General features: G+C 44.0%; 1 protein-coding gene across 1 annotated transcript; it reads right to left on the bottom strand.

The window, feature by feature from the left end:
• On the bottom strand, window positions 1-22,363 carry LOC146499034 (uncharacterized). Its single transcript, XM_085137121.1, has 5 exons — window positions 21,969-22,363; window positions 20,867-20,968; window positions 20,543-20,710; window positions 20,321-20,431; window positions 1-16,095 (listed from the first exon to the last, which is right to left on the bottom strand). The coding sequence occupies exons 1-5, from the start codon at window positions 22,012-22,014 to the stop codon at window positions 1,562-1,564; spliced, it is 14,961 nt and encodes a 4,986-aa protein (XP_084993247.1). The 5' UTR covers window positions 22,015-22,363; the 3' UTR covers window positions 1-1,561.
• Between the last annotated feature and the right edge of the window lie 5,362 nt (window positions 22,364-27,725).

The raw sequence follows: 27,725 nt of genomic DNA, 5'->3' as shown, positions 1-27,725 counted from the left end.
CTACGTCACACCGACACACCGTTTACTTAGTTCCTCTTTTTGTGTGTCTGGCTTCCTGTGCAGCTCTGCACTAAACTTCCCCTTTCTTTACTTCCCCTTTCTAAAGTCTGTTGCCAAATCGACCTGTCACCCTCTGACCTAGTTGTATCTTATGCCTCTATTACAAAGTACAAAAGACAATATAATCAGAAAATAAGCATTAAGAATATATATTTATATCGTAACATTACATAAAGTTTTCTGTACTTAATTTTAAAAAAGGGAAAGCCATTCAAATTCTGAAGTAAAAAAAAGCTAAATGAACATTCTCCAAGTGTGGTGATTTCATATTTATTATCTGAGATGTTGAAAGACTTTTCTGCTTGGTTGCAAACCTGCCTAAATTCATATTAGTTATTACTTCCATTACAACAATTAATTTTGGTTCTTGTGACATGATATGTACTACTATGTGATCGATACACATTTAGGAAGCTTATTTCTAATCTTATCAACCACTCCAAACCCTTTAGACATTATAAAAAGAAACAAATAGTTAGTGCCTGTTAGAACCACTAAAGATCCAAGGACAACATAATTGATAACTAGAAACAGAGATTACATTCTTTTAAAAAGAATATATAATTCAACACATCCCCCTTCCTTTTCAATTATCAAAATTTGTATATCTATTAGGGAAATGTACTAGCAGTTAGAAAAGCCAGCAAAAAACATTGACTTTCTTAATAATGAAATATTGTTGAATAGTGTGAAATATATCATTTCATTAAAGAAACTTTGAAATATCTTATAGGTAGGGTAATTCATGTAGAAAAACAATTGGTTGCATTAATAGTTTTATTAGGGTGAAGAGAGTAAAAGTCTACATTCAGGGGAAACCAGAGTATCTCATCTTAAATAACATATGGTTAATATATTCTGTAATTTTATAAATGTTAAAAGTGGGGCCATGTGTTACCATCAATATGATTGAGAAAATTCAAGAAAATAAGTGACAGTCGGGACAATCATAACATACAAAACAAATATACTGCCATAGCTTTCTTTATTCCCCTTGCCATCAATGGGATATTTCCAAAGAAAAAAAAACAAATCCCATCATACTGTCTGTTGAAAACTTTATCATGGTCATAGTTGTAATCCTTTTGCTTTTTTTTGGTGTATTTACAGTGATTAGTTTTAGAAATGCTGTCATTGAATCACATATAACAAAAATCCCAAGTAACTAGTTTGGTTGTCTATTTCTGTATGTATATTTCTGTTCCTATTATTGCACACTATTACATTTTTTCAAGACATTTGCATAATGAGTTTAATAAATACATAAATATATTTGTGGGTAAATATTAAATAGATATTACACTTTATAAGTCACAAGGGTAATTGTTTGTTAAATAGTTATCCATGCTAAGGTTTACCCAGACCCTTTTACTTACATCTGAAGTGAATGAAACTTAAATCCCAACTAAACAGGAAAAGAAGAAGTAAACAGTAACATAAAAAAAAATCATCCTTTCACAGTTTTAGTGTTTTTATGGGGTTTCCATCCATGATTTACCATTTAATAGATGGTAAAGACAAAGAGTGCCACTAATAGAGGGATTACATTCATTCTGACAGAAGATGCGTGACTTTTTGTTGTTGTGGATGACATAGCTGTCGTAGGATTTTTAGTGGTTGTTGTTGCAGCTGTTGTCATAGTTGTAGCAGCTGTTGGTGGTGGTGGAGCTGCAGTTATTGTTGTTGTAGCAGCAGTTGTTGTGGTTGGAGCAACTGTTGTTGTTGTTGTAGCAGCAGTTGTAGTGGTTCGAGCAGCTGTTATTGTGGTTGTTGCCACGGTAGTTTTGATTGGAGCAGCAGTTGTAGTGGTTCGAGCAGTTGTTGTTGTTGTAGCAGCTGTTGTTGTGGTTGTTGCCATGGTAGTTGTGATTGGAGCAGTTGTTGTTGTGGTTGGAGCGGCTGCTGTTGTTGTGGTTGGAGCGGCTGCTGTTGTTTTGTTTGGAGTGGCTGCTGTTGTTGTGGTTGGAGCAGGAGTTGTTGTTGGAGCAGCAGTTGTTGTTGTAAGAGCAGCAGTTGTTGTGGTTGGAGCGGCTGCTGTTGTTGTGGTTGGGCCAGCTGCTGCTTTTGTGGTTGGAGCAGCTGCTGCTGTTGTGGTTGGAGCAGCTGCTGTTGCTGTGGTTGGAGCAGCTGTTGTTGTTGTTGGAGCAGCTGCTGTTGTTCTTGGAGCAGTAGTTCTTGTGGTTGGAGTAGCTGTTGTTGTGGTTGGAACAGCTGCTGTTGTGGTTGGAGCACCTGCTATTGTGGTTGGAGCAGCTGCGGTTGTGGTTGGAACAGCTGCCGATGTTGTGGTTGGAGCAGCAGTTGTTGTGGTTGGAGTAGCTGTTGTTGTGGTTGGAGCAGCTGCGGTTGTGGTTGGAACAGCTGCCGATGTTGTGGTTGGAGCAGCAGCTGTTGTTGTTGGAGAAGCAGCTGTTGTTGTTGGAGCAGCAGTTGTTGTGGTTGGAGTAGCTGTTGTTGTGGTTGGAGCAATTGCTGTTGTGGTTGGAGCAGCAGCAGTTGTTGATGGAGCAGCAGCAGTTGTTGATGGAGCAGCTGTTGTTGTTGTTGGAGCCACAGTTGTTGTGGTTGGAGTAGCTGTTGTTGTGGTTGGAGCAGCTGTTGTTGTGGTTGGAGCGGCTGCTATTGTTGTGGTTGGAGTGGCTGTAGATGTTGTTGGGGCTGCAGTTGTTTTTATTGGGGCTGCAGTTGTTGTGGTTGGAGCAGCAGTTGTTGTGGTTGGAGCAGCTGCAGTTGTGGTTGGGGCAGCTGCGGTTGTGGTTGGAGAAGATGCTGCTGTTGTTGTTGCCATTGTAGTTGTAATTGGAGCAGCTGTTGTTGTGGTTGCATCAGCTGTTGTTGTGGTTGTAGCAGCTGTTGTTGTTGGAGCAGCAGCAGTTGTTGATGGAGCAGCAGAAGTTGTGGTTGGAGCAGCTGCTGTTGTTGTTGGAGCTGAAGTTGTTGTTGTAAGAGCAGCTGTTGTTGTTGTTGGAGTGGCTGAAGTTGTTGTGGTTGGAGCAGCTGTTGTTGTTGTTGGGGCTGCAGTTGTTGTTTTTGGGGCTCCAGTTGTTGTGGTTTGAGCAGCTGTTGTTGTGGGTGGAGCAGGTGTTGTTGTGGTTGCAGCAGCTGTTGTTGTTGTTGGAGCAGCACCAGTTGTTGTTGGAGCAGCTGTTGTTGTGGTTGGAGCAGCAGCAGTTGTTGATGGAGCAGCAGCAGTTGTTGATGGAGCAGCTGTTGTTGTTGTTGGAGCAGCAGCAGTTGTTGTGGATGGAGCAGCTCTTGTTGTGGTTGGAGCAGCTGTTGTTGTGGTTGGAGTGGCTGCTGTTGTTGTGGTTGGAGCAGCTGTTGTTGTTGTTGGAGCAGCTGTTGTTGTGGTTATAGCAGCTGTTGTTGTGGTTGGAGTGGCTGCTGTTGTTGTGGTTGGAGCAGCTGTTGTTGTTGTTGGAGCAGCTGTTGTTGTCGTTATAGCAGCTGTTGTTGTTGTTGGCGCAGCAGCAGTTGTTGATGATGGAGCAGCAGCAGTTTTTGTTGGAGCAGCTGTTGTTGGAGCAGCTGTTATTGTTGTTGCCATTGTAGTTGTGATTGGAGCAGCTGTTGTTGTGGCCATTGTAGTTGTGATTGGAGCAGCTGTTGTTGTGGTTGGAGAAGCTGTTGTTGTTGTTAGAGCAGCAGTTGTTGTGGTTGGAGCAACTGTTGAAGTGGTTGCAGCAGCAGTTGTTGTGGTTGGAGCAGTGGTTTGTGCCAACAGAACAGCTGTTGTTGTTGCCATTGTAGTTGTGATTGGAGCAGCTATTGTTGTGGTTGGTTCCACAGATGTTGTGGGTTGAGCAGCTGTTGTTGTGGTTGGAGCAGCTGCTGTTGTGGTTGGAGCAGCTATTGTTGTGGTTGGTTCCACAGATGTTGTGGGTTGAGCAGCTGTTGTTGTCATTGGACCAGAAGTTGTAGTGGTTGGAGTAGCTGTGGTTGTTGTTGGAGCGCCTGTTGTTGTTGTTGGAGCAGCTGTTGTTGTTGTTGGAGCAGCTGTTGTTGTGGTTGGAGCAGCTGTGGTTGTGGTTGGAGCAGCTGTTGTGGTTGGAGCAGCTGCGGTTGTGGTTGGAGCCACAGTTGTTGAGGTTAGAACAGCTGTTGTTGTGGGTGGTGCCACAGTTGTTGTGGTTTGAGCAGCTGTTGTTGTTGTTGGAGCAGCTGTTGTTGTGGTCTTTGCCACAGTTGTTGTGGTTGGAGCCACAGTTGTTGTGGTTGGAGCAGCTGTTGTTGTGGTTGGAGCAGCTGTTGTTGTGGTTGGTTCCACAGATGTTGTGGGTTGAGCAGCTGTTGTTGTCATTGGACCAGCAGTTGTAGTGGTTGGAGCAACTGTTGTTGTGGTTGGAGCCACAGTTGTTGTGGTTGGAGCAGCTGTTGTTGTGGTTGGAGCAGCTGTTGTTGTGGTTGGTTCAGCCGTCGTGGTTGTTGTTGGACCAGTTACTGTCGTTGTTGGAGCAGCAGTTGTTGTGGTTGGAGCAACTGTTGTTGTGGTTGGAGCAACTGTTGTTGTGGTTGGAGCAGCTGTTGTTGTGGTTGGAGTAACTGTTGTTGTGGTTGGAGCAGCTGTTGTTGTGGTTGGAGCAGCAGTTGTAGTTGTTGGAGCAGCTGTGGTTGTTGTTGGAGCAGCTGTTGTTGTTGTTGGAGCAGCAGTTGTTGTTGTTGGAGCAGCAGTTGTTGTGGTTGGATTAACTGTTGTTGTGGTTGGAGCAGCAGTTGTAGTTGTTGGAGTAGCTGTGGTTGTTGTTGGAGCAGCTGTGGTTGTTGTTGGAGCAGCAGTTGTTGTTGTTGGAGCAGCAGTTGTTGTGGTTGGATTAACTGTTGTTGTGGTTGGTTCAGCCGTCGTGGTTGTTGTTGGACCAGCTACTGTCGTTGTTGGAGCAGCAGTTGTTGTGGTTGGAGTAGCTGTGGTTGTTGTTGGAGCAGCAGTTGTAGTTGTTGGAGCAGCTGTGGTTGTTGTTGGAGCAGCTGTTGTTGTTGTTGGAGCAGCAGTTGTTGTTGTTGGAGCAGCTGCGGTTGTTGTTGAAGCAGCAGTTGTTGTTGTTGGAGCAGCAGTTGTTGTGGTTGGATTAACTGTTGTTGTGGTTGGTTCAGCCGTCGTGGTTGTTGTTGGACCAGCTACTGTCGTTGTTGGAGCAGCAGTTGTTGTGGTTGGAGTAGCTGTGGTTGTTGTTGGAGCAGCAGTTGTAGTTGTTGGAGCAGCTGTGGTTGTTGTTGGAGCAGCAGTTGTAGTTGTTGGAGCAGCTGTGGTTGTTGTTGGAGCAGCTGTTGTTGTGGTTTGAGCAGCAGTTGTAGTTGTTGGAGCAGCAGTTGTTGTGGTTGGAGCAGCTGTGGTTGTTGTTGGAGCAGCTGTTGTTGTTGTTGGAGCAGCTGTTGTTGTTGTTGGAGCAGCAGTTGTTGTGGTTGGAGCAACTGTGGTTGTTGTTGGAGCAGCTGTTGTTGTTGTTGGAGCAGCAGTTGTTGTGGTTGGATTAACTGTTGTTGTGGTTGGTTCAGCCATCGTGGTTGTTGTTGGACCAGCTACTGTCGTTGTTGGAGCAGCAGTTGTTGTGGTTGGAGCAGCTGTGGTTGTTGTTGGAGCAGCAGTTGTTGTGGTTGGAGCAGCTGTGGTTGTTGTTGGAGTAGCTGTTGTTGTTGTTGGAGCAGCAGTTGTAGTTGTTGGAGCAGCTGTGGTTGTTGTTGGAGCAGCTGTTGTTGTTGTTGGAGCAGCAGTTGCTGTGGTTGGAGCAACAGTTGTTGTGTTTGGAGCAACTGTTGTTGTTGTTGGAGCAGCTGTTGTAGTGGTTGGAGCAGCTGTGGTTGTTGTTGGAGCAGCTGCGGTTGTTGTTGGAGCAGCTGTTGTAGTGGTTGGAGCAACTGTTGAAGTGGTTGCAGCAGCTGTTGTAGTGGTTGGAGCAGCTATGGTTGTTGTTGGAGCTGCTGCGGTTGTTGTTGGAGCAGCTGTTGTAGTGGTTGGAGCAACTGTTGAAGTGGTTGCAGCAGCAGTTGTCGTGGTTGGAGCAGCAACGGTTGTGGTTGGAGCAGCTGTGGTTGTTGTTGAAGCTGCTGTGGTTGTTGTTGGAGCAGCTGTTGTCATAGTTGGAGAATCTGTTGTTGTGGTTGGAGCAGCTGTGGTTGTTGTTGGAGCAGCAGTTGTAGTGGTTGGAGCAGCTGTTGTTGTGGTTGGAGCAGCAGTTGTAGTTGTTGGAGCAGCAGTTGTTGTGGTTGGAGCAGCTGTGGTTGTTGTTGGAGCAGCTGTTGTTGTTGTTGGAGCAGCTGTTGTTGTGGTTGGATTAACTGTTGTTGTGGTTGGTTCAGCCATCGTGATTGTTGTTGGACCAGCTACTGTCGTTGTTGGAGCAGCAGTTGTTGTGGTTGGAGCAGCTGTGGTTGTTGTTGGAGAAGCAGTTGTTGTGGTTGGAGCAGCTGTGGTTGTTGTTGGAGCAGCTGTTGTTGTTGTTGGAGCAGCTGTTGTTGTTGTTGGAGCAGCTGCGGTTGTTGTTGGAGCAGCTGTTGTAGTGGTTGGAGCAACTGTTGAAGTGGTTGCAGCAGCTGTTGTAGTGGTTGGAGCAGCTGTGGTTGTTGTTGGAGCTGCTGCGGTTGTTGTTGGAGCAACTGTTGTAGTGGTTGGAGCAACTGTTGAAGTGGTTGCAGCAGCAGTTGTCGTGGTTGGAGCAGCTGTGGTTGTTGTTGGAGCAGCTGTTGTTGTTGTTGGAACAGCTGTTGTCATAGTTGGAGAAGCTGTTGTTGTGGTTGGAGCAGCTGTGGTTGTTGTTGGAGCAGCTGTTGTTGTTGTTGGAGCAGCAGTTGTTGTGGTTGGATTAACTGTTGTTGTAGTTGGTTCAGCCATCGTGGTTGTTGTTGGACCAGCTACTGTCGTTGTTGGAGCAGCAGTTGTTGTGGTTGGAGCAGCTGTGGTTGTTGTTGGAGCAGCAGTTGTTGTGGTTGGAGCAGCTGTTGTTGTTGTTGGAGCAGCAGTTGTAGTTGTTGGAGCAGCTGTGGTTGTTGTTGGAGCAGCTGTTGTTGTTGTTGGAGCAGCAGTTGTTGTGGTTGGAGCAGCAGTTGTTGTGGTTGGATTAACTGTTGTTGTGGTTGGTTCAGCCATCGTGGTTGTTGTTGGACCAGCTACTGTCGTTGTTGGAGCAGCAGTTGTTGTGGTTGGAGCAGCTGTGGTTGTTGTTGGAGCAGCTGTGGTTGTTGTTGGAGCAGCTGTTGTAGTGGTTGGAGCAGCTGTTGTTGTGGTTGGAGCAGCAGTTGTAGTTGTTGGAGCAGCAGTTGTTGTGGTTGGAGCAGCTGTGGTTGTTGTTGGAGCAGCTGTTGTTGTTGTTGGAGCAGCTGTTGTTGTTGTTGGAGCAGCAGTTGTTGTGGTTGGAGCAGCTGTGGTTGTTGTTGGAGCAGCTGTTGTTGTTGTTGGAGCAGCAGTTGTTGTGGTTTGATTAACTGTTTTTGTGGTTGGTTCAGCCATCGTGGTTGTTGTTGGACCAGCTACTGTCGTTGTTGGAGCAGCAGTTGTTGTGGTTGGAGCAGCTGTGGTTGTTGTTGGAGCAGCAGTTGTTGTGGTTGGAGCAGCTGTGGTTGTTGTTGGAGCAGCTGTTGTTGTTGTTGGAGCAGCAGTTGTAGTTGTTGGAGCAGCTGTGGTTGTTGTTGGAGCAGCTGTGGTTGTTGTTGGAGCAGCAGTTGTAGTGGTTGGAGCAGCTGTGGTTGTTGTTGGAGCAGCAGTTGTTGTGGTTGGATTAACTGTTGTTGTGGTTGGTTCAGCCATCGTGGTTGTTGTTGGACCAGCTACTGTCGTTGTTGGAGCAGCAGTTGTTGTGGTTGGAGCAGCTGTGGTTGTTGTTGGAGCAGCTGTGGTTGTTGTTGGAGCAGCTGTTGTAGTGGTTGGAGGAGCTGTTGTTGTGGTTGGAGCAGCAGTTGTAGTTGTTGGAGCAGCAGTTGTTGTGGTTGGAGCAGCTGTGGTTGTTGTTGGAGCAGCTGTTGTTGTTGTTGGAGCAGCAGTTGTTGTGGTTGGAGCAGCTGTGGTTGTTGTTGGAGCAGCTGTTGTTGTTGTTGGAGCAGCAGTTGTTGTGGTTGGATTAACTGTTGTTGTGGTTGGTTCAGCCATCGTGGTTGTTGTTGGACCAGCTACTGTCGTTGTTGGAGCAGCAGTTGTTGTGGTTGGAGCAGCTGTGGTTGTTGTTGGAGCAGCTGTTGTTGTTGTTGGAGCAGCAGTTGTAGTTGTTGGAGCAGCTGTGGTTGTTGTTGGAGCAGCTGTTGTTGTTGTTGGAGCAGCAGTTGTTGTGGTTGGAGCAACAGTTGTTGTGTTTCGAGCAACTGTTGTTGTTGTTGGAGCAGCAGTTGTTGTTGTTGGAGCAGCTGCGGTTGTTGTTGGAGCAGCTGTTGTAGTGGTTGGAGCAACTGTTGAAGTGGTTGCAGCAGCAGTTGTCGTTGTTGGAGCAGCAACGGTTGTTGTTGGAGCAGCTGTGGTTGTTGTTGGAGCAGCAGTTGTTGTGGTTGGAGCAGCTGTGGTTGTTGTTGGAGCAGCTGTTGTTGTTGTTGGAGCAGCTGTTGTTGTTGTTGGAGCAGCTGCGGTTGTTGTTGGAGCAGCTGTTGTAGTGGTTGGAGCAACTGTTGTTGTGGTTGGAGCAGCAACGGTTGTGGTTGGAGCAGCTGTGGTTGTTGTTGGAGCTGCTGTGGTTGTTGTTGGAGCAGCTGTTGTCATAGTTGGAGAAGCTGTTGTTCTGGTTGGAGCAGCTGCGGTTGTTGTTGGAGCAGCAGTTGTTGTGGTTGGAACAGCAGTTGTAGTGGATGGTGCAGCAGTTGTTGTGGTTGGATTAACTGTTGTTGTGGTTGGTTCAGCCGTCGTGGTTGTTGTTGGACCAGCTACTGTCGTTGGTGGAGCAGCAGTTGTTGTGGTCGGAGCTGCTGTGGTTGTGGTTGGAGCAGCTGTGGTTGTTGTTGGAGCTGCTGTGGTTGTGGTTGGAGCAGCTGAGGTCGTAGTTGGAGCAGCTGTGGTTGTTGTTGGAGCGGCTGTTGTTGTTGTTGGAGCAGCAGTTGTTGTTGTTGGAGCGGCTGTTGTTGTGGTTGGAGCAGCTGTGGTTGTCGTTGGAGCATCAGTTGTAGTGGTTGGAGCAGCTGTTGTTGTGGTTGGAACAGCAGTTGTAGTGGATGGTGCAGCAGTTGTTGTGGTTGGATTAACTGTTGTTGTGGTTGGTTCAGCCGTCGTGGTTGTTGTTGGACCAGCTACTGTCGTTGTTGGAGCAGCAGTTGTTGTGGTCGGAGCTGCTGTGGTTGTTGTTGGAGCAGCAGTTGTTGTGGTTGGAGCAACTGTTGTTGTGGTTGGAACAGCAGTTGTAGTGGATGGTGCAGCAGTTGTTGTCGTTGGAGCAACTGTTGTTGTGGTTGGTTCAGCCGTCGTGGTTGTTGTTGGACCAGCTACTGTCGTTGTTGGAGCAGCAGTTGTTGTGGTTGGAGTAGCTGTGGTTGTTGTTGGAGCAGCTGTGGTTGTGGTTGGAGCAGCTGTGGTTGTTGTTGGAGCAGCTGTTGTTGTTGTTGGAGCAGCTGTTGTTGTTGTTGGAGCAGCTGCGGTTGTTGTTGGAGCAGCTGTTGTAGTGGTTGGAGCAACTGTTGAAGTGGTTGCAGCAGCTGTTGTAGTGGTTGGAGCAGCTGTGGTTGTTGTTGGAGCTGCTGCGGTTGTTGTTGGAGCAGCTGTTGTAGTGGTTTGAGCAACTGTTGAAGTGGTTGCAGCAACAGTTGTCGTGGTTGGAGCAGCTGTGGTTGTGGTTGGAGCAGCTGTGGTTGTTGTTGGAGCAGCTGTTGTTGTGGTTGGAGCAGCTGTTGTTGTTGTTGGAGCAGCTGTTGTTGTGGTTGGAGCAGCTGAGGTTGTAGTTGGAGCAGCTGTGGTTGTTGTTGGAGCGGCTGTTGTTGTTGTTGGAGCAGCAGTTGTTGTTGTTGGACCAGCAGTTGTAGTTGTTGGAGCAGCTGTTGTTGTGGTTGGAGCAACTGTTGTTGTGGTTGGAACAGCAGTTGTAGTGGATGGTGCAGCAGTTGTTGTGGTTGGAGCAGCTGCTGTTGTGGTTGGATTAACTGTTGTTGTGGTTGGTTCAGCCGTCATGGTTGTTGTTGGACCAGCTACTGTCGTTGTTGGAGCAGCAGTTGTTGTGGTTGGAGTAGCTGTGGTTGTTGTTGGAGCAGCTGTGGTTGTTGTTGGAGCAGCAGTTGTTGTTCTTGGAGCAGCAGTTGTTGTGGTTGGAGCAGCAGTTGTAGTTGTTGGAGCAGCAGTTGTTGTGGTTGGAGCAGCTGTGGTTGTTGTTGGAGCAGCAGTTGTTGTGGTTGGAGCAGCTGTGGTTGTTGTTGGAGCAGCTGTTGTTGTTGTTGGAGCAGCAGTTGTTGTGGTTGGATTAACTGTTGTTGTGGTTGGTTCAGCCATCGTGGTTGTTGTTGGACCAGCTACTGTCGTTGTTGGAGCAGCAGTTGTTGTGGTTGGAGTAGCTGTGGTTGTTGTTGGAGCAGCAGTTGTTGTGGTTGGAGCAGCTGTGGTTGTTGTTGGAGCAGGTGTTGTTGTGGTTCCAGCAGCTGTGGTTGTTGTTTGTGCAACTGTTGTTGTGGTTGGAGCAGCAGTCGTCGTGGTTGGAGCAGCAGTAGTTGTTGTTGGAGCAGCTGTTGTTGTTGTTGGAGCAGCAGTTGTAGTGGTTGGAGCAGCTGTTGTTGTTGTTGGAGCAGCAGTTGTTGTTGTTGGAGCAGCTGTGGTTGTTGTTGGAGCAGCTGTTGTTGTTGTTGGAGCAACTGTGGTTGTTGATGGAGCAGCTGCTGTTGTGGTTGGATTAACTGTTGTTGTGGTTGGTTCAGCCGTCGTGGTTGTTGTTGGACCAGCTACTGTCGTTGTTGGAGCAGCTGTTGTTGTGGTTGGAGTAGCTGTGGTTGTTGTTGGAGCAGCTGTGGTTGTTGTTGGAGCAGCAGTTGTTGTGGTTGGATTAACTGTTGTTGTGGTTGGTTCAGCCGTCGTGGTTGTTGTTGGACCAGCTACTGTCGTTGTTGGAGCAGCAGTTGTTGTGGTTGGAGTAGCTGTGGTTGTTGTTGGAGCAGCTGTGGTTGTTGTTGGAGCAGCAGTTGTTGTTCTTGGAGCAGCAGTTGTTGTGGTTGGAGCAGCAGTTGTAGTTGTTGGAGCAGCAGTTGTTGTGGTTGGAGCAGCTGTGGTTGTTGTTGGAGCAGCAGTTGTTGTGGTTGGAGCAGCTGTGGTTGTTGTTGGAGCAGCTGTTGTTGTTGTTGGAGCAGCAGTTGTTGTGGTTGGATTAACTGTTGTTGTGGTTGGTTCAGCCATCGTAGTTGTTGTTGGACCAGCTACTGTCGTTGTTGGAGCAGCAGTTGTTGTGGTTGGAGTAGCTGTGGTTGTTGTTGGAGCAGCAGTTGTTGTGGTTGGAGCAGCTGTGGTTGTTGTTGGAGCAGGTGTTGTTGTGGTTCCAGCAGCTGTGGTTGTTGTTTGTGCAACTGTTGTTGTGGTTGGAGCAGCAGTCGTCGTGGTTGGAGCAGCAGTAGTTGTTGTTGGAGCAGCTGTTGTTGTTGTTGGAGCAGCAGTTGTAGTGGTTGGAGCAGCTGCTGTTGTTTTTGGAGCAGCAGTTGTTGTTGTTGGAGCAGCTGTGGTTGTTGTTGGAGCAGCTGTTGTTGTTGTTGGAGCAACTGTGGTTGTTGTTGGAGCAGCTGCTGTTGTGGTTGGATTAACTGTTGTTGTGGTTGGTTCAGCCGTCGTGGTTGTTGTTGGACCAGCTACTGTCGTTGTTGGAGCAGCAGTTGTTGTGGTTGGAGTAGCTGTGGTTGTTGTTGGAGCAGCTGTGGTTGTTGTTGGAGCAGCAGTTGTTGTGGTTGGATTAACTGTTGTTGTGGTTGGTTCAGCCGTCGTGGTTGTTGTTGGACCAGCTACTGTCGTTGTTGGAGCAGCAGTTGTTGTGGTTGGAGTAGCTGTGGTTGTTGTTGGAGCAGCAGTTGTTGTGGTTGGAGCAGCTGTGGTTGTTGTTGGAGCAGCTGTTGTTGTTGTTGGAGCAGCTGTGGTTGTTGTTGGAACAGCTGTTGTTGTTGTTGGAGCAGCTGTGGTTGTGGTTGGAGCAGCTGTGGTTGTTGTTGGAGCAGATGTTGTTGTGGTTGGAGCAGCTGTGGTTGTTGTTGGAGCAGCAGTTGTAGTTGTTGGAGCAGCTGTTGTTGTTGTTGGACCAGCAGTTGTAGTTGTTTGAGCAGCTGTTGTTGTGGTTGGAGCAGCTGTGGTTGTTGTTGGAGCATCAGTTGTAGTGGTTGGAGCAGCTGTTGTTGTGGTTGGAACAGCAGTTGTTGTGGTTGGAGCAGCTGTTGTTGTGGTTGGAGCAGCAGTTGTTGTGGTCGGAGCTGCTGTGGTTGTTGTTGGAGCAGCAGTTGTTGTGGTCGGAGCTGCTGTGGTTGTTGTTGGAGCAGCAGTTGTTGTGGTTGGAGCAACTGTTGTTGTGGTTGGAACAGCAGTTGTAGTGGATGGTGCAGCAGTTGTTGTGGTTGGAGCAACTGTTGTTGTGGTTGGAGCAACTGTGGTTGTTGTTGGAGCAGCTGCTGTTGTGGTTGGATTAACTGTTGTTGTGGTTGGTTCAGCCGTCGTGGTTGTTGTTGGACCAGCTACTGTCGTTGTTGGAGCAGCAGTTGTTGTGGTTGGAGTAGCTGTGGTTGTTGTTGGAGCAGCTGTGGTTGTTGTTGGAGCAGCAGTTGTTGTTCTTGGAGCAGCAGTTGTTGTGGTTGGAGTAGCTGTGGTTGTTGTTGGAGCAGCAGTTGTTGTGGTTGGAGCAGCTGTGGTTGTTGTTGGAGCAGCTGTTGTTGTTGTTGGAGCAGCTGTTGTTGTTGTTGGAGCAGCTGTGGTTGTGGTTGGAGCAGCTGTGGTTGTTGTTGGAGCAGATGTTGTTGTGGTTGGAGCAGCTGTGGTTGTTGTTGGAGCAGCAGTTGTAGTTGTTGGAGCAGCAGTTGTTGTTGTTGGACCAGCAGTTGTAGTTGTTGGAGCAGCTGTTGTTGTGGTTGGAGCAGCTATGGTTGTTGTTGGAGCATCAGTTGTTGTGGTTGGAGCAACTGTTGTTGTGGTTGGAACAGCAGTTGTTGTGGTTGGAGCAGCTGTTGTTGTGGTTGGAGCAGCAGTTGTTGTGGTCGGAGCAGCTGTTGTTGTTGTTGGAGCAGCTGCGGTTGTTGTTGGAGCAGCTGTTGTAGTGGTTGGAGCAACTGTTGTTGTGGTTGGAGCAGCAACGGTTGTGGTTGGAGCAGCTGTGGTTGTTGTTGGAGCTGCTGTGGTTGTTGTTGGAGCAGCTGTTGTCATAGTTGGAGAAGCTGTTGTTGTGGTTGGAGCAGCTGCGGTTGTTGTTGGAGCAGCTGTGGTTATTGTTGGAGCTGCTGTGGTTGTGGTTGGAGCAGCTGAGGTCGTAGTTGGAGCAGCTGTGGTTGTTGTTGGAGCGGCTGTTGTTGTTGTTGGAGCAGCAGTTGTTGTTGTTGGAGTGGCTGTTGTTGTGGTTGGAGCAGCTGTGGTTGTTGTTGGAGCATCAGTTGTAGTGGTTGGAGCAGCTGTTGTTGTGGTTGGAACAGCAGTTGTAGTGGATGGTGCAGCAGTTGTTGTGGTTGGATTAACTGTTGTTGTGGTTGGTTCAGCCGTCGTGGTTGTTGTTGGACCAGCTACTGTCGTTGTTGGAGCAGCAGTTGTTGTGGTCGGAGCAGCTGTGGTTGTTGTTGGAGCAGCAGTTGTTGTGGTTGGAGCAACTGTTGTTGTGGTTGGAACAGCAGTTGTAGTGGATGGTGCAGCAGTTGTTGTGGTTGGAGCAACTGTTGTTGTGGTTGGTTCAGCCGTCGTGGTTGTTGTTGGACCAGCTACTGTCGTTGTTGGAGCAGCAGTTGTTGTGGTTGGAGTAGCTGTGGTTGTTGTTGGAGCAGCTGTGGTTGTGGTTGGAGCAGCTGTGGTTGTTGTTGGAGCAGCTGTTGTTGTTGTTGGAGCAGCTGTTGTTGTTGTTGGAGCAGCTGCGGTTGTTGTTGGAGCAGCTGTTGAAGTGGTTGGAGCAACTGTTGAAGTGGTTGCAGCAGCTGTTGTAGTGGTTGGAGCAGCTGTGGTTGTTGTTGGAGCTGCTGCGGTTGTGGTTGGAACAGCAGTTGTAGTGGATGGTGCAGCAGTTGTTGTGGTTGGAGCAACTGTTGTTGTGGTTGGAGCAACTGTGGTTGTTGTTGGAGCAGCTGCTGTTGTGGTTGGATTAACTGTTGTTGTGGTTGGTTCAGCCGTCGTGGTTGTTGTTGGACCAGCTACTGTCGTTGTTGGAGTAGCAGTTGTTGTGGTTGGAGTAGCTGTGGTTGTTGTTGGAGCAGCTGTGGTTGTTGTTGGAGCAGCAGTTGTTGTTCTTGGAGCAGCAGTTGTTGTGGTTAGAGCAGCAGTTGTAGTTGTTGGAGCAGCAGTTGTTGTGGTGTGAGCAGCTGTGGTTGTTGTTGGAGCAGCAGTTGTTGTGGTTGGAGCAGCTGTGGTTGTTGTTGGAGCAGCTGTTGTTGTTGTTGGAGCAGCAGTTGTTGTGGTTGGATTAACTGTTGTTGTGGTTGGTTCAGCCATCGTGGTTGTTGTTGGACCAGCTACTGTCGTTGTTGGAGCAGCAGTTGTTGTGGTTGGAGTAGCTGTGGTTGTTGTTGGAGCAGCAGTTGTTGTGGTTGGAGCAGCTGTGGTTGTTGTTGGAGCAGGTGTTGTTGTGGTTCCAGCAGCTGTGGTTGTTGTTTGTGCAACTGTTGTTGTGGTTGGAGCAGCAGTCGGAGCTGCTGTGGTTGTTGTTGGAGCAGCAGTTGTTGTGGTTGGAGCAACTGTTGTTGTGGTTGGAACAGCAGTTGTAGTGGATGGTGCAGCAGTTGTTGTGGTTGGAGCAACTGTTGTTGTGGTTGGAGCAACTGTGGTTGTTGTTGGAGCAGCTGCTGTTGTGGTTGGATTAACTGTTGTTGTGGTTGGTTCAGCCGTCGTGGTTGTTGTTGGACCAGCTACTGTCGTTGTTGGAGCAGCAGTTGTTGTGGTTGGAGTAGCTGTGGTTGTTGTTGGAGCAGCTGTGGTTGTTGTTGGAGCAGCAGTTGTTGTTCTTGGAGCAGCAGTTGTTGTGGTTGGATTAACTGTTTTTGTGGTTGGTTCAGCCGTCGTGGTTGTTGTTGGACCAGCTACTGTCGTTGTTGGAGCAGCAGTTGTTGTGGTTGGAGTAGCTGTGGTTGTTGTTGGAGCAGCAGTTGTTGTGGTTGGAGCAGCTGTGGTTGTTGTTGGAGCAGCTGTTGTTGTTGTTGGAGCAGCTGTTGTTGTTGTTGGAGCAGCTGTGGTTGTGGTTGGAGCAGCTGTGGTTGTTGTTGGAGCAGATGTTGTTGTGGTTGGAGCAGCTGTGGTTGTTGTTGGAGCAGCAGTTGTAGTTGTTGGAGCAGCAGTTGTTGTTGTTGGACCAGCAGTTGTAGTTGTTGGAGCAGCTGTTGTTGTGGTTGGAGCAGCTGTGGTTGTTGTTGGAGCATCAGTTGTAGTGGTTGGAGCAACTGTTGTTGTGGTTGGAACAGCAGTTGTTGTGGTTGGAGCAGCTGTTGTTGTGGTTGGAGCAGCAGTTGTTGTGGTCGGAGCTGCTGTGGTTGTTGTTGGAGCAGCAGTTGTTGTGGTTGGAGCAACTGTTGTTGTGGTTGGAACAGCAGTTGTAGTGGATGGTGCAGCAGTTGTTGTGGTTGGAGCAACTGTTGTTGTGGTTGGAGCAACTGTGGTTGTTGTTGGAGCAGCTGCTGTTGTGGTTGGAGTAGCAGTTGTTGTGGTTGGAGCTGCTGTGGTTGTTGTTGGAGCAGCTGCGGTTGTTGTTGGAGCAGCTGTTGTAGTGGTTGGAGCAACTGTTGTTGTGGTTGGAGCAGCAACGGTTTTGGTTGGAGCAGCTGTGGTTGTTGTTGGAGCTGCTGTGGTTGTTGTTGGAGCAGCTGTTGTCAAGGGTGAATTACAGGTTGGTCCTGTTGTTATGTTACCAACGCTCTGCATGAAAGGTAGAGATTTCAAGCTTGAGGCAGCTGCACACAGGTTTGTAGATGCACATCCGTAAGCTTGGAAAGTGTTGGTGCCGTCGGTCACTGCAGATGAAAAATGTTTATTGTCATGATGTCATCACATATCATATTTAAAGCATTAGTTAAGACATCTTAAAAATTAGTTTGCTGATATCAGGTGTTAAATCCTCCCAATTCTTTTATTCTTTGGACCGAAGGAAGGACAATACTCGGTGTATAAATGCTCAATCAACAATCTTTTATTCCATACAATTCAACAGTTTATGAGCACAAACCATCTGGATGGGGAGACATGCATGCAGAGCGGCACAGCAAATCTCAAAATGGTGGAGCGTTACCCAATGCTTTTATAGCCTCTGTTGACCCCCACCTAGTCGTAAAAAGCCTAAACTTACATACCCTCTAACTCTCAGTGAGCCTGTGTTATGACCTTGGCTCCCTGTCTTTCTGACATAGAGAAAGGTGGGGGTAGAACTTCTGTGGAATGTGGTCTGTCTCCTCCACTATCAGAAAACAAGGCCCTCTGCACACAATATTCTCTTCTTAACTCAGCAATATGACATGCAATGAAACAGTGTAACTCATTCACAGTAAATCAACAGTATAGGATAATATAGACATATCTAATAAATCTAATGATTTTCACAATTTCTTAATCTAGAGGTATAATGCAAATTAAAACTACATACTAATTATACTCTCTATAATATGGAGTAGGGTGTGGCTTACAGCAGTATAATGATTCACACAGTTCGATTATAGGGATAGGATAACATATGATAAAATAAGAATCTTACACCAGTAATATTCATTATTATGTTGGTTTAGTGCCTTTTGGTAAGTCATAAGTCATGGTAAATGGTAAAACAACTGATACATTTATTGTTGTCTTCTACTTTAATTTTACAATTTAATTTTTCCACCAAGTCATATTTACCAGTTCAGACACACATTTACCTTTCTCTGCTCCAGTCTGTTGTCCCAAAATGTTTTAAGAGGACCACCATCATCCCTGTCCTAAGGAAAACTAATGTGAGCTGCCTAAATAACTATCACCCAGTAGCACTCACATCCATTGTGTGAGTGTTTTGAGCGCATAGTTAAAGCTCACATCACACCTTTACTCCCTGCTTCACTCGATCCCCTCCAGTTTGCCTACAGGCCAAACAGATCTACAGACGACGCAATAGCAATTGCATTCCACACTGCCCTCTCACACTTGGACCAGAAAAACACATATGTGCGGATTCTGTTCATTGACTATAGCGCCTTCAACACCATCATACCATCCAGACTCATCATGAAACTCTGTGATCTGAACATCAGCTCCTCCCTGTGCAGCTGGATCCTGGACTTCCTGACAGACAGACCTCAGGTGGTTTGGATCAGCAGCATCACCTAATCCACACTCACACTCAGCACAGGTGCCTCCCAGGGATGCGTGCTTAGCCCCCTGCTTACACCCTGTTCACCCACGACTGTACACCAACACACAGCTCCAACACCATCATTAAATTTGCAGACGACACCACCATCATTGGCTGCATTTCTGATGGAGATGAGACAGCATACAGGGCAGGGGTGAGAGCCCTGATCTCATGGTGCCATGACAACAACCTCCTGCTTAATGTCAGCAAAACCAAGAAGCTCATTGTGGATTACAGGAGACTACAGAGAAGAAGGCACACGCCCATTCACATCGAAGGAGCAGAGGTGGAGAGAGTCAGCTTCTTCAGTCCCTAGGCATCTACATTTGCATGGATCTGAGTTGGTCACACCATGTTGGTGTGATCACAAAAGCAGCAAGACAGCGGCTATTCTTCCTCCGGCGCCTGAGAAGATTTGGCATGAACTCCAGAATACTTTCAAACTTCTACTGATGCACCATTGAAAGTATTCTGACCAGCTGCATCACCACCTGGTATGGCAGATGTAATGCTCCCGACCGCAAAGCTCTGCTGAGGGTGGGGAGATCAGCACAGCGCATCACCAGGACTGAGCTGCATGCTTTGCAGGATCTAAATAGATAGCCCTGCATGAGGAAGACGCAGCGGATACTCTGTGATCCCAAGCACCCCAGCCTTTTCATACTCCTGCTGTCCGGCAGATGGTTCAGGAGCATTCAGAACTGCACTAGCAGACACAAGGATAGTTTTTACCCTCAAGCCATCAGGCTTTTGAACTGCTGACATTCTTACACCAGCTGTCGTCATGGTGTAAGGCCAATAACCTCCTCCTCAACACTTCAAAACTAAAGAACTCATAATAGACTTCAGAAGGAAAAAGGCAGAGACCCAACCACTATTCATTAATAGGGACTGTTTAGAAAGGGTGGCAAGCTTCCGCTTCCTGGGAGTCAACATAGAGGAGAACCTTTCCTGGAGCGTGAACACATCCGAGCTGCTGTGAAAGGCCCAACAGAAACTGTACTTCCTGAGAATTCTCAGGAGGAATAACATCATACAGAGATTGCTGGTGTCCTTCTACAGAGCCACCATTGAGAGTGTTCTAACCTATTGCATAGGCATCTGGTACACTAGCTGCACAGTGGCTCAGAGGAAAGCACTCCAAGGGATCATTAACACCGCCCAAAAGATCACTGGCTGCCCTCTCCCCACACTGGAAGATCTACACCCGCTGTCTTAAAAAAGCCCAAAACATCATAAAAGATACCTCACATCCTGGCCACTCCCTGTTTGAACTGTTTCCCTCAGGCAGACGGTACAGAGCAATCAGTGTAAGGACTAATAGGCTCAAACAGCTTTTATCCAACTGCAATAACACATCTGAATACTGCTACAAAAAATGTCCATCACGCCACTCTTGTATTAATCTATGTGCTGACTGAAGCATGTATGTGGGAATGTATGTGAATGTTTGTTGATACCTCTTATTAGTACTTTAAGTATTCTATTTATTTTATTATTGAATTTTATTGTTTTATTTATATTTTGATATTGTTAGGGATGATGCATTGATTGGGAACCATTTTTAATTTCATTGTACCTGTATAAATGACAATAAAGATTCTGACCATTACACACTCCCTACAATTACTAGACTTTACACACTGCCACTTTATATCCTCACTGCATACTTTTTGCACAACTCTAAATACGAAACTAAATTCTGAACAACTGTCTCAAATTCTCTTAATATTAATACTTTAGTTTTTTGTTATTTGTTATCTTTATTATTATCATTATTATTATTATTGCTGTTGTTGTGGTTATTTTCTTTTTAAATATAACTGCAGACTTATATATGTTCATATAAAGCTGAGGAGCACGAGCCAAAGAATTTCACTACGGGTAAATGTGGCTACACTGTTTATATGTACATGACAATAAAACTTGAAACTCAGACAGCAGTTTTACAGTTAGCCTATTTTTGTGCTCTCTAACTGTTGTGCGCAACACTGATAATGCATGAGGTTAATTTGATGTTCAGAATCTTTCGTGTTGACATGTGAACTCCAAAAAATGTATAAGAAGACAAACATGCCTGTGTAGTAGCCTGTGACAATCCAAACATGTACTCAGAGTATTATAATTAAAATGGTTTCCTTTTTTATGCACTAACACTCCTGTCACAGCAATTTATTATTAAATATGTTCTGTTACATTTTATTTAGAGCTTCTAATCATTTTTCAGTCAAAAGAAAATCATGAAGCTACACTGTAGATCAACTGTAGATTTGTGGGCATTGACCATCATTATTGGTTTGCAAATGGTTAGGGAAATGCTTTGTACCTATCTTGAATATCTTTCACACAAAGAGTAATCTAAAATCTGTTTGTGTTCTGTTTGCTGAAACTCAAAATCTCACTGCAGTGACCTGAGAACACCACTAAAGGGTGTAGTTGTTTGGTTAACATTTCTAATGCCACTGGTAAACATTTTTTAATCAGAGAGAAGAACAGAGCCTGATTTTCAGTCAATTTTTATAGTGACTTTCACGTTTATGAAAACATGTAGTTACAATTTCAGAAGCCACTGTGATTTCCTTTTAATGAATAGTGTTCCTACACTGGGTGTTCTATTTTTGTGCGGGGAATACCTGTTATCTAATACATATATATAATTTCGTGAACTAATTATCAAATCCTGACCTTCATCTTCAAAGATTTAAGGTACAAAATAAAATGTCTTACAAATACTGATGAAATGCTTCATAATGTTGCCACTGACTAATTAAAAAAAATATATATATGTTTTTGAATTTATTTTAGGTATAAAAGCCAATTTAAATATGATCTTTGTTAAAGTACACATGATGAAGACTCACTCGTTGATTGAAAGCATTGGTCCTCCACTCCCTGACACTGTAATGGAGTGTCGCACATAAGGGTGGAACAAATGTTACATAGTTGGCCATTACTTGACTGAGGAGCAGGAGCTGTAAAAGAAAAGAGCATCATTTCATTTCAGAACTGAGAACATTTCAGCAAATATCAGAATATTGTTTCTTATTGTGTCTTTAATAAAACACTTATAGATTTGTACTTACCAGCCAGAGTTGCTGAATTGCAGTTATCTGTGTTGCAGCACGTGGCAGATGCAAGAGCACTTTGAACACCCATGTTAATTGAAAATGTCTGAGAGCCCGTAGCTGGACACAGGGAGGAAGATGCACATGCCTTGTAGAGTTGTGTTGCCGTGATTCCAGATGAAGTAGCTGCAAATTCAAAGTGTATTTTATTAATGTCAATGGAAAGTACACATAATTTCAAAGTCATTGAAATTTACTGAAGTTTATCACATAATATTTGATTTGATTTGATATACCTTTAGTCCCACAAGGGGAAATTTCATAATATGAAGAGAAGATTACCTAAAATAGTAGCTGTAACACACATGGTCTCTGAAGAACATGGAAGTAGTGCTGTGATTGAACACGTCTGATCTGTGCAGGTTTGACAGTGAAGGGCTCCAGCTGCGATCAAGAGAGAAACAATAAAAGGACTGAAGTCATAATGAAAAATGAAAGGTTTTAAAATACCCCAGCATACTAGCATAATTAAAGAATCTTTATCTCTTTGATTTCTTTACACTGTTACACAGATTGATGAAATGCAGTTAATCTCTTTAACATGTGTATAAATATTTTTAATAAAGTCGACATGAAACACTACATTAAAGTTAATTTAAGGTTAATCTATTAAGGATAATTTACACCATGGAGGCCTGCTCTAAAAACCTTCCAACATTTAACAGTTTGTAAAACTATATATAAAATGTTATCATTTTTATGGCATGTGTAGCACCACCTAGTGTGAGAAAAGAATCTGACCACTAAATGCAATCAGCAATATGAAATATTAAGGTGGACTTTAACTCCCAGTTATCTCTGGGTTAAACCTGTTTTCCCAATCACAAACAGTTCACGTGATAACAGGTTGTGACATCCACATCACAAACTGAACAAAGTGTTAAGCCATGCATCAAGATGTCCACACTGAAAGAAATGTCCACTTCCCAGTTTTGCTCAGCATGAAGTAGAACTTATCCACTCAGTGAAATGATTTGGCGAAAGTAAAAGATTTCCACATCAGTTTGCCAAACAGATTCAGAAACAGAATTTATAAACTAAAACAAAATGTATGGCATATCTTTGTCAGAGCCTCTTGGGTTTTTTTTTTTTTTTTTGCTTGTTTGCTCTTTAATTGGGTGTATCATGCTCATTGATCTATTTTCTCTACATATATGCTGACAGATATTTGGTTTCCTGATAATGCTTTGAGAGGAAACTTAGTTATGTTTGTGGTGTGATGCTCATGTAGTTACCTAATCTTGTAAACTGTTTGGATGTTCTTGGAAAAGGACATTTAATATCTATATAAAATAAACTTTAAGGTTTTCTTTTTATTTTATTGTAAAATTTAGACTTTAAATGTTTAAATTAAATCCTGAATGATAAGAAAAAGAGCAGTTACCTGTGCTGGAGAGTGCCCAAAGGACAATTAGAGCAGTCAGCTTCATTGTGATGAACAGGTCAGTTCTGCAGATTAGTTTCCTTGGACTGCGATACTAAATCTCAGGAGCACTCCTACACTTTATATACTGAACAGGTGAGCTCAGGTTTGGGTGTGTTTACATTTTTACAGCATGAACATTCAGACATTCATCTCCTCTTTTGTCAAATCATTCTGCTAGCGCACTTTACCACACCCTGTGTTCAATTGTGCATTTAAACAAAAAGGGTACACAACAGCTTTTTAATTTCTAAATATAAATGAACGAGTAGTTTCTTATAATGCGTCACTGAGCCTTTATTTTCTCTTTTGCTATGTAAATTTTTTTTTTTTTATTTACCGTGTTTTGCATTTCTTTATTCACTAAATTAATATGAGTCCATGATTACTTATCATAGTCGTAAAAACTTGTAGAGTAAGGAATGAATAGTCATGGTGAGATCTTTTCTACATCACACTACATGAAATATTGCCCAGCATTATTTTAGAAATCCCTCAACACCTTTTGAAGATTTAATGTACATTTATGTACAGTTTAACATACAGATGTATTTGTTCCTCACTACTATTTTCTAAAGGCTTAGTACAGCAAACAAAGTTTTGGCTATAATGGCACTGGCCATGGATGCTTGTCTGTCCCACTGTAGTTAGTGTAAACCCATAATCAATGCAAGTTTTTCACTGGAGCTACAAACAGTCAAAGCTTATATGCAAACACACATCCTATTTCTATAACTTACAGAGACAGTGTGAAATCAAGTTTCAATTATACTCTTAATTTATCATGATGCTTTTCCCCCCTCATGAATAAATGCACTGCTATACATTTTGCCTTTATAGAGCCACTGTGATCTGCAAATTATAATGCAGATGTAATATCACTAGATTCATGGCTCACTTGTACTTTTGTTGTTCCTGCTAATCTGAGATGTTGATAAACCAGGTAACCGATCTGTTCAGTTAAATTAATCAGACAGAGGTGTAAAACTACTCCAGCAGCAGGTGTGGCAGCAGTCTCACTTTGAGTATCACATTAATATTTGTAAAGTGAAGGAACTGCACTTTTACTCCATTGCTGTAGTTAAGTATATTTTAGCTCAAACATTTCGGTTTTATTTTTCATAAACTGAAAAGTATATTTTGCACTTTGTTCATTTTGCTAATAACATGTTACTTTGACAGTTTGCACACATCACCAAGTACAGATGGTACTGTGACTCTAATAAAAGCTTAAAATATTTGAAAGTATTTAGTGTAATAAGTTAAATAACAGCAAACACGGGAATTGTTATTCTCACAGCAAAGTTCTACTTTCTGATGACATTGCTGCACCCTCTCTTGTTGAGGTATAATCTATTTATATCTTAATAATAGCATGTTGGAAATCAAACATAAGGTATTCTTTGTATCGGGTCTGCGTGTGTGTCACAGGCACACACACCCCTGCCCTAGGCACGTCATGTTTTGTTTTGTTTTTTCTTTTTTTAGATTTTGGCTTCTGTTTTGTGTGTGTTTTGTGCATCTGTAAAAGGACAACAAAGATGCATGCAGGATGGTTTTATTTTAGATTCTGGTTGTTCTTGTTGTTCAATAGCTGTTTTCATGAGACTCTTTACTCTCTGAACTGAAGCTACTTAATGCTTTGCTATATCCAAGATGTATCCAATACAAAGTATTGGGATTTATTTTCTGGTTTTTAAAGTGAGCTGCAGCACTCTTCATTTTGGGAAAAGCTCCCCTACGGTAAGATGATTGAGTGGCTCCAAGTTTTTTTCCTGTCTCTTGCCTGTAGCCGCCCTCTAAAAGCAATCTTGCATCTACATATATTTGCTTATCTGAGTGTAGAACCTAAGAACACGTTCTGATTTTCCTCCACTCCAAACTTGAGTAAAGAGCTGTCCTCCCAGTTAAAGACACTATGAAGAGATACCAGTATCGCTTTATGCACACTTATATTACAATGAGCATAAAGAATGCAGTTACATAACACCTGTCGTAATGCACCAGGAACCAACACTGCTCTTGTTTTCCAATTAGTGGATTTCCTGGAAAGTGTCTTGAATATTTTCCCTTTGTGAATAATATTTCTTAATGCAGAATGATAGAACTTGGTTTAATCCTTGCCAGATTTATGGACAGAAACAGGAAGACATAATATGGCTTATGTCTTTCCTCCTTGGCATTTTTGTTTTAACACACAGAGTGCATTTAGAAGTACCCCCTTTTCCTAACCTGACCTTTACCTGACAAATCTTCAAGGTTGGGTAGGGGAATCATTAAGGACTTAGGGGAAAAAGAGGAGGGTTCTACAAATGATATTACACAAGCCTTCAAACAATTTAATGTCAAATGCCTGCCTAATTGAAACTATAATGTGCAAAAGAAGGACAACAAAATACACATCTTACTTTATCACATGTCCTTATTGTTATATTTTAGGCAGGCAATGTAACTGAGAATGTCATTTACAAAGCTGGCGATACAGTTAAATTAATGTCTAAATTCAATGACAAAAAAAAAAGCAGCGTATGTTTTATGCCTGATGTTATTAAGATAGCTGCTTCTAGGTGAAATTAAGTTATGCCTGTGATGTCAAACTGTTAGCTCTATCCTAAAATTCTTCACTTAATCCTTACGCTGAGTGTTTATACCCAAGCCCCACTCATTTCTGTTCTTCAGAAATACCATTTTTGTCACGTCCGGTGTGGCAGACGTGTGGAGTTGTAGAAAGGACCCAAAAGGCGGCAGCTCTGGTGCAGGTGAGTATTTATTTACAGGAGTGGGTACAAACAGCAATGGTGGGTGAACATGAAACTGGAAAACCTAAACTGGGTAAAACTAAAAAAACAAACCAGAAACGAAGATGCAGGGAGGTCCGGGGAAATACATATGGAGAGACGCAGGGAGACCGAGAGGAAACAACACAGACGAACCAGCAACTACTAAGACAGAAGACACGACTAAAATACACTCAGAGAACACAGGGAGATTACACACAGATGGGGGACACAGCTGGGAGTGATTAACGTGACGAGACTAGGGAGGCGAACTGAAAACACTCACATAAGACGCAGACCTTCACAATAAAACAGGAACTTACACATGCAAGGACACAGACTAAGAAACGTGGTCTTGATACAGGAACACACGGGCAGAACAGAGTAAACACTAAACAGAGGAAGAACAGAACCAACAATCACACTAATGGAAAACACAAAACGCTGGGTCAAAAGGACCCAGGACCATGACAGTTTTGAAACAGAGATTGATTTTATTGAACTAACTTGTCTTTTCAGCAAACCATTTCTCCATATTCATGCATAAAAAACCAAAGGGAAATGTCTGCCAAAATACAAATATTAATGAAACCGTGTTAATGTGCTACATAATAAAGTCTGAATATTACAATATGACAGCTGGGCAAAAAGACCCCAACAAACAAACAAATAAAAAATGCGTGCACACACAAACAATGTTGTCATGGTCCTTGGGTCTTGTCCTGAATTCCTCCTCTCATCCCCGACTAAATGCAGCAGATGGCAGAGCGTGGTTCTGCTGGAGGATTTTTCCTGTTAAAAGCGTGTTTTATCTTTCCCACTGTTGCCAAAGCGCTTGCTCATAGGGTCATATGATTGTTGAGGTTTTCTGTGTTCTATTATTATCGGGTCGATCTTACAATATAAAGTGCCTTGAGATGACTGTCGTTGTGGTTTGGTGCTGTATAAAAAAACTGAATCAAATTGAATTGAAACCTTTTTTTGTTAATAGGTTATTACTCGCTCCCTCAGCGACCTTACCTGGTCTGCTCATTTTTTTGAGATGTTAGTTTGGGCTCCTCCTGGCAGAACACTGTACATTACTGAAGTGAACTTGCTGGGTCTTTGTGTCTAAATTACACCACACTGCTAGTAGATCACCCTATGAATACTTCACCATAATAATTTGACCTGTGCAGGATAACTGCTCCATAGTCTATACATTAAATCTTATTTTCTTTTATTTACCTGCTGGATAGTTACTGAGTGTAACGCCTTTCCTCCACTTTGTTTAACGACTGAAGTAGAATTTCTTCTATCGATCACTTTATCCCAATCAACTCTAATTAGAAGTTAAAATAATGATCATTCTAAAGAAATGATAATTAACCTTTGGCTGGAAAAGTATAAGTATAGCTTGAATTGGATAATAACCACTACCTACTTTCTAGGAAGCATTTTCCTAGAAAGGATTTTTTTTTAACTTTTTAAATACACAAAGAAAAGTGCTGTTTTTTGTTTGTTGGTTTGTTTTTACTCTCTTTATGTGTTTAATGTCTATCTGCATTGTAACCTACGCAGACATAGTAATTTCTATGTCTGTATAGGTTCTCAGTCATCCAGGTGATGGTAATATTTGTAGAAATAGACTTTATTACTGCAGCTAAATAGGCAAACATACAATACGTAGCACTGGGAGTGGCATTCTGTCAGGACAAGTAAGGCAAGCAGGACTGAAAACAAAAAATGAGGAAACAATTTTTAGTTTTCAGGAAATGGAATTAGAAGCATTTCCTTTCTTGCCACCGCAAGTGCCTGTCTCTTGATATAGAAAATTTAATAACCCTGACATATTACAAAACAAAAATATGATTAATTTCCCAGAATGGAGTTGTAAAGGAATTAAATACTTAGAACATATATTAGAGGGAACAGAATTTATTCCATTTGACAGACTAGTTACACAATATGGGATCAACAAGAAAAGATTTTTAGAATATCAACAAATTAAATCCATAGTAAAAAAGAAATTTAACCTCAGTCAAGTTGAATTACAAACACCACCAAGTGTGGTTCAATTTCTTACTCTTAAATCCCCCAAACTATTATCTAAAATATACAGAACACTTTCTAAAATAGATGAATCAATATCCCTTCCTATTGCAAAATGGGAAGCAGATTTATCAGTCAGCTTAGACCAAAACGTCTGGTCTCAGATTTGCTTAAAAACCTTTAAATTGATTAAAAATCCCAATCTGCAATTAATACAATACAAAATACTGCATAGAGTGCACTATACAGGTCATCGAATGTTTAAGATGGGCTTTACATCCGCCAACAACTGCTCACACTGTCAAGGCAATACACCAGACAGTTACATCCACGCTCTTTGGTTCTGTCCACCAGTGCAGAAGTTTTGGCACGAGATATGTGAGGACTTATCAAAGTGTCTGAAATGTAAAATTCCAACCTCCCCTTTAGTATGCTTGTTGGGAAATTTGGATGATGTCACTACAGAAATTAATACAGTCCACATGGTTTTTATTGCCCTATGCATCGCCAAGAAAACGGTCCTCATGAACTGGAAAAATAAAAATAATCTTAATTCTAGCCAATATAGAAACTATCTAATAGATCACATTAGTCTCGATATAGCCTCTGCCACCACATTAGATCAATCCCTCTGGGCTCCTTTGATCGGCTCCATCACCTAGCGGGGGTGGGGGGTCGTGGTTTGGTCCCGCCTTGGCTATTGTGGTTGATGTGGAGGTTGGGATGGGCTTAGGGCACCTGGAGGACTCCTAGAGACGTTATCCCTGGAGGGCTTAACCCGGGGGTTGTGTTCATAACCTGGTTAGTGGCTCTGGTCGCTCTCAGAGGTTGTTCTCCTCGTGGCCGCGTGCAGCGGGGCTGGAGGATGGTCTGTGCTGGCGGACGTAGGTTACTGGCCTGGTGGCCTGGC

Source organism: Neolamprologus multifasciatus, chromosome 17, assembly GCF_963576455.1.
Source record: "Neolamprologus multifasciatus chromosome 17, fNeoMul1.2, whole genome shotgun sequence".
NCBI lineage: Eukaryota > Metazoa > Chordata > Actinopteri > Cichliformes > Cichlidae > Neolamprologus > Neolamprologus multifasciatus.
The sequence above is the reverse complement of the archived record's forward strand: the minus strand, read 5'-3'. Positions and strand labels throughout refer to the sequence as shown.

Coding starts and splice junctions, on each gene's coding strand:
- LOC146499034 (XM_085137121.1), bottom strand. CDS start 22,014: ATGAAGCTGACTGCTCTAATTGTCCTTTGGGCACTCTCCAGCACAG. Junction 20,969..21,968: donor TTGGGCACTCTCCAGCACAG/GTAACTGCTCTT, acceptor TCTTGATCGCAG/CTGGAGCCCTTCACTGTCAA. Junction 16,096..20,320: donor CCAATGCTTTCAATCAACGA/GTGAGTCTTCAT, acceptor TTTCATCTGCAG/TGACCGACGGCACCAACACT.